This window comes from Dermacentor andersoni, chromosome 3 (genome assembly GCF_023375885.2).
Source record: "Dermacentor andersoni chromosome 3, qqDerAnde1_hic_scaffold, whole genome shotgun sequence".
NCBI lineage: Eukaryota > Metazoa > Arthropoda > Arachnida > Ixodida > Ixodidae > Dermacentor > Dermacentor andersoni.
The window spans coordinates 72,600,830-72,612,592 of NC_092816.1; the positions used below are offsets into that span (position 1 = coordinate 72,600,830).

At 42.4% G+C, this 11,763-nt stretch overlaps 1 protein-coding gene across 1 annotated transcript in view; it reads right to left on the reverse strand.

Annotated features, from left to right (window-relative positions):
• Positions 1-10,083, reverse strand: part of LOC126545325 (SEC14 domain and spectrin repeat-containing protein 1-like) — a 52,689-nt gene extending 42,606 nt beyond the window's left edge. The window contains exons 1-6 of the mRNA XM_050193133.3: positions 9,159-10,083; positions 8,698-8,781; positions 8,279-8,338; positions 6,550-6,658; positions 3,650-3,737; positions 958-1,053 (exon numbers count right to left, since the gene is read on the reverse strand). Coding sequence (XP_050049090.1) covers positions 958-1,053; positions 3,650-3,737; positions 6,550-6,658; positions 8,279-8,338; positions 8,698-8,781; positions 9,159-9,222 — 501 coding nt within the window. The 5' untranslated portion in view covers positions 9,223-10,083. The remainder of the gene's footprint in view (positions 1-957; positions 1,054-3,649; positions 3,738-6,549; positions 6,659-8,278; positions 8,339-8,697; positions 8,782-9,158) is intronic.
• Positions 10,084-11,763: the final 1,680 nt, after the last annotated feature.

An 11,763-nucleotide genomic window follows, 5' to 3' on the forward strand; every position in this document is an offset into this window, starting at 1 on the left:
TTTTTTCCTTTCTTCATGCTTGAATGGATTTTCAAACGATTTGTGGCATGAGGCACTGACAGGATGGCGACATTTTCTGGACATAATTCACATAAGTTCAGTGAAACAAACAATGGTTTTAGTGCTGTGGATGTACATATTTTACCTTGAGTCATCAAATGTCCTCGGATGCGAGCACTGAAGAAGACGGTGGCTATGAGGACCCTACAGGCCCGCATTTCAAATCCTGGCCTCCACTCACAAAAGCGCTACCCCACGGTGCTCAAGTACTATTGAGAGCCTCAGGAATAAGCAACTTTTCTGAAATAAAATACTTTACTTGTGTTCACTTAAGTGAGCGCTTTCTCTGCGTGCCAGCTAAATGCACGAAATGATTCCAGACAGGAACTACCACAAATTGGGCAATTGCATGCAACTGCAAAGCATTAATGGTAGCAGCTGAAATGAATTTTACTTCCGATTGGCCTTGGAAAAAAATATTTACTCGGGGTGTGCATATTAATTTAAGGCAGAAAGTTTGGAAGAGGCAGGACCTTTTCTTGAATATCTACATTAGCAAAATTAATAAATGCATGTGGCCTGTCTACCCTGATTGTTCCACAAGGATATTTTGCTAGCGCCTGAGCAGTCACATAAGACTATAACAAAAGGCATAAAGCATTTTCTGGTGAAGAATTCTGATACACTTAATTTTTCCTTGCGTTAAATGTGCAAGTAATGTTTAAGCATCAAATCCCTCCAACTCTGTGCATTAAGTCGGGAAGCTTGCAGCTATGCAAAAAATCAACAGGCCGGGGGAAGGACATATGTAACTGCCGTATATATTAGGCAGGTCACGCGGCAAGAGAATTCTGTGAGCACTGCTTCAAAGGATTAGGTGATACATCACAATGATAGTAAATAAAAAAAAAATGCTTGGCGCATACGTGTGGAAAAAGAAATGTGTGGCTGCCCTACCAGTGAGGTGTGTTTTTCCCTGAAGGACGACCGGGCATCCCAGGTCTTGTGTGGGTGGTGGACTAGGATGGCGTTCAACCTTGAACCCAGCACTTCCTGCAGGGAAAAGAAAAAAAGAAACAAGGGAAAGGAAAATGAGGAATCCCTTCCACTTAGGTGTAGTGATAAGTCATGATAATTTTGTTCACCAAGCTTGTCCATGTGGCTGAAATAAGGCGTTCACAGGTGAAGTCATTAACCAGGGACCTCTGGAACTGTTGTTATCACAAAAGCTGTAAAGACATACACATGGGCAGCCTTTCCTAGTTGACTTTGAATTGTTTATCAGGAATACTTTTCCTGCTAAATATAGCTGACATGAATTAGTAGTTTTACCTTCGTTAACTTACATTGTCTTTTTATTTCGTATGCATTCAAAAGGCGCATTGTTGGCACGCACTTATTCATTGAAGCATGTGCCCATTGCCCTGTATAAAAAGCCCTGCAAGACAGTGAGATAGTGTACATGACTGTAAGTATGCAATTAACATACTTAGTGCTATGCTTGACCTTGAATTGGCCTTTTGGTCTTTTGGTTGTATAGGTTATTTTCAATAGCTGGGAGAGTTTATGCGGGGCAGAAAAAATGCCACCTGGATGCCCAAGCATGTCTATCTTTTTTCAAGCGATGAAACATTTAATGCGACCCTGTCGGATTCTTGTATTCTTTCACTGCGTTGGACATTTTTTTTCCTGCAGATTGCCTCAACAGCAGACACCAATAGCAATTCATGGTAGCCTGTACCCCTAAGGCGATTCACTTGGGCTTGGAAGCTAACGCCCATGACATGATGACAAGATCTGTCAAGGGTGCTCAAGAAGCACGTGTGCAGAATGCCTTTCTTAACCAATTTGCTGCAAGCCGACACAAATGGCAATATAGAGGCTTCTCTGTACAAGGCCTGTAAGATGCTCGAGTGAGCATGCCAACAATGTAAATAACAGAAAAGTTTTTTGTTTTAGGGTGGGGCCAGGGTATCGAACCAGAACTGAACCGAAAACTAGACAAAAAAGATTATTTTTTGTTCAAGCAGGAACTAAACCGTTTTTTTTCACCTCGGAGTTAAACTGGAAGGAAAAAATTAGTTTTCGGTTCAGGATGGCCACCTATTCTAGAGCTTTTTATCCATGCACCACCTGAACTTGTAGCTAAACTATCCTACCTCATTTGTAAATACACAACGTGCTCCCGCAGTTTTAAACGTGGCAGCACAGTTAGTATGATTTTCAGTGTACTATTGTGTCAGGGGGCAAACTAGGTGTTGTGCTAACGCGACAATATTTGCATCGAGCCTGACGCACAGCTAGACTGTGATGCGTACATGGTGCCCGAGACAGTGGAGCAAATATATACTTGTTTCTTGTCCCCAGTATGGCTTCGAACAGCAGGCATTGATCTCTTTGTTAGCGTCAATTAAAAATAGGCCATTTAGTGAAAAAGGGTTACTGGGCAATTGACTGGACATATCAATGAGGCGAGTTCATCAAGGCTTTCTTAGAATACTTAGTTAACACAGGCCTAGATACAAGGCAGTGAACAGGCCCTTCAAATTATGAACATGTATGTAATCACATCCTACTTCTTGTCCTCATCATTACTCCTTAGTCCCCAATTTTACTCCGCTTCCCTTTTCTTTTGAGCATTGTAGCAAGCTGGAGGACCTTTGCGTTTGCTCAGTGTGTTTGTAACCCCCCCCCCCCCCCGCCCACTGCCTCTCGCTCTCCCTGAATAAAGCTACACTTGACATAGATTCGAGCATTAATGTTGGATCTGCATAATTGCTTTGTAACTACGTGCAATCTGAAGAACAACGGGCGTAATCTTTCAGTGCAGCTTAGCAGCAGTGCTGTGTTCTTGTACAAAATAAAATTGTTCTGTTTTCCTGTAATTATTCTTCGGTTATGCATATAAACTTGTACCGGTTTGAACCATTATATTTTTTCTCCGGAGTTGAACTGGAACTGAACTGTTTTCTATGAACCAGAATGAACACTGGAACAAAAATACATTTCGGTTCGACACTCTGTCTATGGCACTAAATAACAACACGTGTGGCTGCATGCCTTGCTTTGAATAGAAAAATGTAGTTCATAAACACAGGGACAATCACACCCGCATAATCATAGAAGCAGCACAAATGGCACAGGAGCAAGGTGCATGGGTCAGCAAGCCACCCACAGCCATTTTAGGAAAAGGACTGGCTTTTTGGATGGGGGCAACAAATGGTAAAGGTGACCTTAATTATGCATGATCTTTTTGTGTACATATATATATATATATATATTTCATTTTGGTTACTTCTTTGTCACCAGAAATGTTTCTGTCATTGCTGTTTCAACAGATTGTATAAATTCGGGGTGTCTGCTAATAAAACCTCAGCTGGAATTTAGCATTTGTTTTTGTGCCATTTACATCTTTGTTCGTAGTGCATGAAAACTACAATGCTTAACTATTTCTGTCAACATGCAATCATCGAGGTCTTGTAAGGTCATTTATTCATTTTATCAATCATGCAGTTACAGAAAAGCAAGGTGAACATTATTCAACAGCGTGTTTCACATGATAGAGAACTGCCATGTACCGATACCAGGCAGTTTGAGGTTCAATTATAATCAACAGATATCAAAAGCAATGATTGCAAGAAGCCATTACCTGCATGGTCGCCTTGACACAATCAAGTTTCTTGCCCCAAGCACTGTCGCCTTGCACCACCACAGTCACTTTTCCATCATCATCCTCACTAAGAAAAAATGAAACAAAGAAAGGTACGACAATGACAGAGCAACACCAACTTCAACATAAACCATCGATGCCTACGTCTTCGAATATTACTAAAGATGACTCCGTGCAAAAGTACAGATTCCAATTCTTTGAAATGGCGCACACATACATTTGATGGCAGCTGCAATGAAAAACAGCCTGTGAGGCTAGGTGGTCACCCTAGCAAAAGTTCTAATAAGGATTTGTGTTAGTCGAAATAGATTTGTATTTGAAGTAGTATTAAGAAATTAATTAGTCTGACAGGAGTTTATACTTATTTAGTACAACTTTTTATTAGTTTCTTGTCATTTCAGCAGGAATTTGCATTGGGTAGATTAGTAGTCTATAGGTAATTTGTATTTGTGCATATTACAATGTACTAGGCTAACAGAAATACAGATTAGGCCAACTGTCAATGTATTAGATAAAGCCTTGTAAGTCGTGGTAGCAGATTAAGGTCATGCGAATTTGTGTTCGAATGCCTATTAGGATTAGCGATAAATGGACAATGGGTTTGGCAGGGCTTGATATGTCAACTGATTCTAATAGGTCCCAAATGGAAGTCATTGGATGAGTAATGTTGTAAAAAAAACAAAACACTTAATATTAATAATAACATAGAAGCATTGGAAGTTCAGCTATTCAGCAAGTTCTTATAGCGGAGCTGTCTCAGGCTAGTTTCCAGCATGTGAATTTGTGTGAAGCATCTCATATTAAGAGACCTATGGACGATTACAAGTTACCCTCCTCCATAGTCATGCATTTTCTCCTCAACTCGTTCGCCGAGTGATCGGGGCCAAGCTCCGCCTTCACTCACTCTGTGTCATCATGGCACATCGTGTCGTCGACTTTCAGTTCTCTAGGAACGACAGCCTGAAGCCTCTCCAAACGCTGCCAGCTGCTTGGCAGTCGACCTCAAGCGAGAGCTATCAAAGCAGCATACGTTGTGAGCATTCTGTAGCAGCGTCGAACATGTCTGGTATTCCAGTAACCACAGGCGAGCTGGGCGTTTCAACAGATGGCTGGAGGCATAAACTCAAGCTGATGAAGGAACTTCAGCATATACGTACGTGGGCGGCTTGATCGGTCTGCACGGTCCAGCCACTTGTTGGCGCAGAGCTTAATCGGCCAAACAAAGCACGAATATTGCTCTAACCAAGGGTAAAACATTTTAAACATTTACAAAAACAATGTGTTGATGATTACACTCCTGCGAAAAATTTACACCAGCAGCAAGAAAGAATACATATTGTTACTGCTACTGTGTATGGTTGAGCTCTGTGCCACCAGGTGGCTGCACTGCGCAGACCATTCACATTTGCGCTTCTGCTCATCTCGTTAAACGGCACGGTCAAACGGCCAGGCCATGTCCCCTTGCACTTGCATTTACCCGAATACCGGACTCGCAAAACGCTACTGCAGTAGTAATCCTCCAATGTAAAATGATGACCACAAATGTGCAAATCCTGGCCCTGATCAGATAGCGGCAGTCCGATGCGCTGCAGCCAGTCCACTCATCTGCCGTCTTGCAGAGGGACATGATGTCACAGCTTGACAAGGGCCCCGAATCCGGCAACATTGATGCCTTCAGGTAGCATGCTTGGGTTTATTGACCAGTTGCCTTCAACCAAAAAGATCACATACTCATGACGTTTGTGGCAGAAAGAATGTTCCACATCTGCCGCCAAGGTTTGCGAGTTGTGGCGCTGGCTAACACTCCCAGGGTTAGTTCTAGTAGTAAAACATAAATAACCAAGAAAGTGGATGGGGAAACGGTGCTGCAGTAGCTCAACTGGTAGAGCATCGCATGAGTATCGCAAAGACATGGGATCGTTCCCCACCTGCAGCAAGTAATTTTTTCATCCACTTTCATGTCCATTAATTTATCATTTCTTTAATTCAATTAGCAATAAGTACAGATGAGTTCCCCTGTGTTGTCCTTGGTGTCATTGTTTGTTGGCTTCTTACGAAATACTGGTGATGGATGATGGTTTCATGCGTTGCGATCTACGCAAACAACGACAGCACGGCCGTTGCACCCTATGCCATACCGACAATGGCGATAGCCTTGCTGTGGAATGTGCTAACGTGTGTGCCGCACAGACTGGGGATGGAATCGTCGCCACCATATATGTTCATCTTGGAACCTCAAAGAGGGACCTCAAAGGCTTTATGATCGACACATCTGGGTGGATCCTCCCGGTGGACCCCAATCCTATCGTCATAGGGGGTGATTTTAACGTAGTGTCTAATCCCGACGAAAAGTGGTTCTTGGTGTTTCTCTTGGAAAGATTCGGCCTTTAACGTCACACCAAGACCAATGTCTCCACGATGCGCCATCGGTCGTGCATAGATCTAACGTTTGCCAAGAACACCTCCAGTGTTGTCACAGAGCCCATGGCCGTCTATCATGGCGACCATAAAGCCATGATTACTGTAGGCACAAGATAAACATAAATACAAATAAATATAACGGGCATATTTGTGTTACATTGCTTTGTTGTTTTATTTTACTGTATTTATAGTTATATACAGCTCCGCTGGTAATCCACCTTCACAGAGTGGAATTTCTCAATTTTTGTTTAAGATGCCAGAATGTCAGCCAAATTTCGGAAATGGTCAACCACTCAACATGGTGATTTCAATGACAATGAGACCCCTCAGTAGTTACGACAATTAGTGGCACACATAACACAGTGGCACAATGGTACTTTTCGGTGTTTGTGCAGCTTTCGCACAATAAAGATAACCACCAGAAGAGCAAGAAAAGAAAATAGAAGCAAGAGACTTACTCCATAAGTCCTCTAAGGTAGACTAGTGTTTCCCTGAAGTCTTGCAACATGAAGTCATCACATGGTGCAGGTACACACAGTAATGTATAGCCATTTTTGTCAACTCCTCCTGAGCACAAAGCAACGGGGAAGTAAGCTCAGTATCTTACAATGAAGAAAAGCTGAATGCGGATTTCTGTGAAATCAGTGTGTTAAGCAATAAGATGAGTAACAGATAAGCACATCTACTATAGTATTATCAGTAGTACATGCAGCTTCCGCAGCTTAATGAGACACTAAAGGGAAAGATGATTTCAGCTGTATTAGAAAATCACCCTTTCCACAATACGAAAAAAAGCCACTCTTACCATAAGCAGATTTGAAAACCAGAAAAGATGAAAAAAAAAAAAAGATGGATGGCAATGCCGCATTCAAGTTCCTACACCTTTTCATCAAGTCATGGATTTTGAAGGCATCTGCTCAAGCTTAGTTAACTTCTTATCAGTAAAAATAAACTACATTGTATTCTACAGGGGCCAAAACCTCAAAACTTAGCCAGTTTCTAGAACATTTACATTTACTGAGACACAACAGCCTGCACATAAAAGACTAACTTGAAATATGCGATGTCGCTGTGACAAAATGGCACTGAGGTTTTGGCGCAAAATTTTAAAAAGTTAACTTTGACCTTTGTTTTCTCTTGTAATATTCAACCTATCACTGCAAAATTAATCGAAATATAGCCTCAAAATGACTTTTTAGTCTCAATTGATTTAGTGATTCTCTTTAATGACCCTTTATACCTTTCGAGTAAACGTAAGTAGTGTGAGTAAATGCATCTTTCAGGCAGGTGTTTCAAGTGCTTTCGCTTGTAGGTGTTGTCCACTGACAAACAGCTCTCTTGTTAGTAAATAATGCAATGATGTGCCTTCAAAAACAATGAGAAAGCACGGACTATTATTATTATTACTGTTACAACTGTGAACCAAAATTCGTCCACATGTTGGCATCCTTACAGATATATTCAGGACAAAAATAAATTTGTGACAACTGAACATGTAAGAAATGGCTTTAGATAGTTCATAACCAAGGTGTATGGATTCCCAGATTCTTACAGCCATTAGCAAAGTTTGCTTACCTAATCTGTCAGGCAGTAAAAGTGCGAGTGCAATGCACAGAAAAATGATATTGAAGGATTTGAGAACTGTAGTGAACAAGAAACTGTAACATGATTAGCAAACATTTTTGTTGTTGCTTGCATGAATCCTTCTTTCATTTCCTTGAAGTTTCAACTGCTTCAACTGAAGATCAAGTGGTGAGCCAAGCTACCTTTTGCTCTACAGTAGACTAGGCATTGCAGACCTCAAAAGCACCTTTTGCTCCCAGTGGCAATGTACTAGCTTGCCCTTAGCAATCCTTATCACTCAAGCAACCTGAGACAGAGTGTTCTTCAGAAGAGCCCCTGAGGTTCAAGATATCAGCTGTGTTGCAAACATGTTTTGCTCGACTATAGACATAGGTCCACAGCTCAATGTACACTGGCTGTTGTAAGGTTTGCAAGGCACAGCCAGATATCATCTAGCTGTCAAGGCTGTTCTAAAGAGTATACTGCAACAATGGCAAAAGAGAGCAAAAGCATTACAAACGCTTACAGCTGAACATGTAGGATTCTTGCAAATAACTTGTGTAACTACATGTTAGTTATCTTAGTTAAAAACAACCCAAATAGAAAGGCTGTATGTAAACATACCTGAAAGGAAGGCTAATCTTTTCTTGAGCACTTCCACTATGTCGGCAGCTTCTGGCAGTCCTGACAAAGTAATGCGATATTTATGAACCACAGGAAACATGGCAGCTAGGCGCACATGGTGAAGCATGTTGACACGATAAATGTTTACATTTTGGAAAGAGCCTAGCTAACAAATTAAATGCATCATGCTAAAGTTCTGCAATCGCGGTAAATGCTTCCTCCAAACGAAATGGCGTCAACGAAAAGGCGAACGTAAACTAAGATATCTGCAACAAGACCAATCACTTCAGCAAGCGCAACATAAAGGAGGTGTAATCAAGATATATATCGCAAAACATGAAACCACTTACTGCATGCTCAAGTAGTGCGAGATCTCTTACAGAAAGTTATCAAAGATAGACAAAAATAAATCAACTTACTAGATCTGGTATTGTTCACTTCGCCGTTTTTGCAGAGCCGCTCGGAGCACTTTCTCTCCAAAGTTTTAGACATTTTAATGAAACCTAGAAGGAGAAGATAAAACCGGTATGCAGGTCGTGCTCAAGAACAACCCCCTCTCCGTACTTGCCCCAGGACCAGTACAACTCAAAAGCGGCAGGTCTGATACAACGGACGTCGGTTACTGGGATCGTTTAAAACGCCGGGAAAGCAAAACGATCACACGCGCTTTCTGCGCTGGTTTCGGATGTCAAGCGAATTACCCGACCAGGCGACCTGGACCAAAATGCTCGAAGCCGGCCGTACTGTACTAAACGGGGAAAAAGAACTGCCGGCGTTTATTTCGCAAGCTTAAGTCGACAGAGCAACGCCAAAAGCGGATAGTGTACCACAGTTACATAGTGCGCGATTGAGCCAGCAAGCGCATCAGCTAGGCGCTCACCTGTTGCTGCGCCCGTCCCGTCGGCCACCGCAGAAAAGTGTTGAGCCAAGCGCTCGTCACGCATCCGTTCTCTACAAGTACCCCCCGGCGTAGCCGTTGTCTGGCCGCAAGGTCATATCAATAACGCAAGCAGCAGCAAGCAGCGCGACGACAGGGCACGCTCTAGACAGTAGCTGACGATACCCCACCGGCCACCGGTCCAGCGGAGGCGCCCATTGCATGCACAATGCGTCACGCCTCGTGGTCACATGGCCACCGCCGCCACAGCCAGCTGACGCTATCAAAAAGTTGCCAAAAAAAAAAAAGAAAGGAGAAAAAATAAACGAATAAAAGAAAAGGCGAAAGCGAGAGCTGTTGATGTCGAAGCCGCTCGCTTCGCTGTAAAAGTAATGAGCTTGCAGTTTCGGTTTTGTTTTAGATTCTTTAGCAGTAAACTGTCGTGTGTGCCAAAATTTAAATTGCGTTCTTCTGCCTCGGAGTCTACGTCTTCACCCACTCACATCTATATTTATAGTGCCAGTATTAATCCATTTCGCAGGTCACTTGGATGAAATACCATAAAATTCAAAATATGCGCAAACGCTGTGTGGAGGTCGTCGATTCAAACCTGGGCTGGTCTGCTGTAATCATATTGCGCTTAAACGTAGGACTATCGCCAAGCACCTTGAGTTAAACAGACATAATATACTGTCTGGGAAGGGTGTGCACATGACATCTACCGAAAAAAATCTAATTTGCATAAACTGCGGACAAATCTCAGTCGTTTGAACTAACTATGATGAAGATGCGATCCAGGTGCGATTTATTTCATAGACAAGGCCCTCCCCAGTCAATATCACGCCTTGCTGACGTAGAATGTTCGGCAACAGCCTTCAAAGAGGCTTTTAGTGTGATCAGCAGTTAAGTCTAGGAATGGGGCCATTCGTATCCGCTCGTTCGATCTATTAAAAAGTAACAACTATATATATATATATATATATATATATATATTGTGTATGAACAGGAAAATTGTGTATGAACAGGAACTATTACAATATTGCGAGCACTATATGGTAATAACCAATGGCGCAAGAGCGAACAGAACATACAAAAAAAAAATTGGTGCACTATGAAGATAATTTTCTGCCATGGCCAATTTTTGCCTACGAGCAGCAACACAGTTTTTTTTTCTTTGTTTTTTAGCCGCACCAAATTTTGAAAAAATTGCCTGTGGCAGATAGCACAATTCTAAACCTTAATCTAGAATACACATTGAGGCGACCATTGCTACTACGAGAAATCTAAATGCTTATAATTGAATAGTTAACACAATTAAGCTTATTGATTTTTAATCGATTATTCTACGGCACATATTCTAATCTACGAGGGATAGGCGGTGAGTTCTCAAGGCGTATCCACTTGGAACGAATTCTCAGGTCTGCCCCAGTTTCGAGATACTAATTTTCAAAGTGTCCAACGATATGCATTGGTGTTCCAGTTACTTTTGTGCTTCAATGCATAAAAGAGCGTTTTCTGTATAAAAGTAACTAAAAAGAATTCGTTCAAAGTGGATGCGCTTTGAGAGTTCACCGGCTGTAATTCGTAAATTGAAATACGTGCCGTAGAGTAATTAACTAAAAAAGTTAATCAGCGTATTTGTAGTTTAGTATTCAATTAAGCATTTTGACTTCTCGTAGATACAATGGCCGCCTCATCGAGTAAAGTAGATCCAGGGTTAGAGTTGTGTTATCTGTCGCAGGCAATTTTGAAACATTTGGCGCAGCTAAAAAAAAAAAAGAAAAGAAAGAAAAACGCTATAATAAATATTTGCACTGCTGCGCGTTGACAAAAACCGGCGGTTTTCCTTCGGACTCATTTCCCGTACACAAAGTCACTCCAGGACGTTTGCCGCCTTCCGAAGGCGCGACCATCAAAAGGCTTTAGGTGCACTGTACCGCAGCACCTATACGTGCCTCCGGATTGGCTGAGACACGGTGCCAGCGACGTTGGCGCCCACATTCCGCTTGCACGCGCGTTTGCTAGAGGACTCGCGCATACGCGAAGGAAAGGCGCGAAAAATAAATAAATAAATAAAGCGTTAGGATTTAAAGCGAACTTCGCATAGGCAGCCTCACCGAAGCCCTGCTAACTGAAACTGTCTAGTCCTGCTTAAAGATGGGTGGCAATGCGAACAGCACGTGTCTGCTGCTGCATGCAAGCTGCACCCTTCTTCAGATTGCCGGTGAAGCTCTTGGCGTTGTTCGGGATTCTATTGGCTGTGGTGGCATTGGAGTCATCTCAATGTCTTCCTACAGTATCGGGGGTTTCCCGGTCAAGATCTAGAGCACAAGAAGGAATACACTGGGCGGATTGCAGTCACGTGCGAAACTGTGCCGGTGGCTGTATTTCTCATCAGTATAATAACCGAGAAGAGTATTTAATTCACGGCGTATAGCTTGCGCAGAGCAGTTCCGAACACAGAGTCGGGTGACCCTTATAGGGGCTAAATACATTTCTAAACAAGTGTTCATCAGAGGGAGGAGGAGGAACAAACTTTTATTGAAACCAGCAGTTTAGTCGGCTGGGCCTAGGCCTCCCACGTGGGGACGTCGAGGTCTTGCCTCTT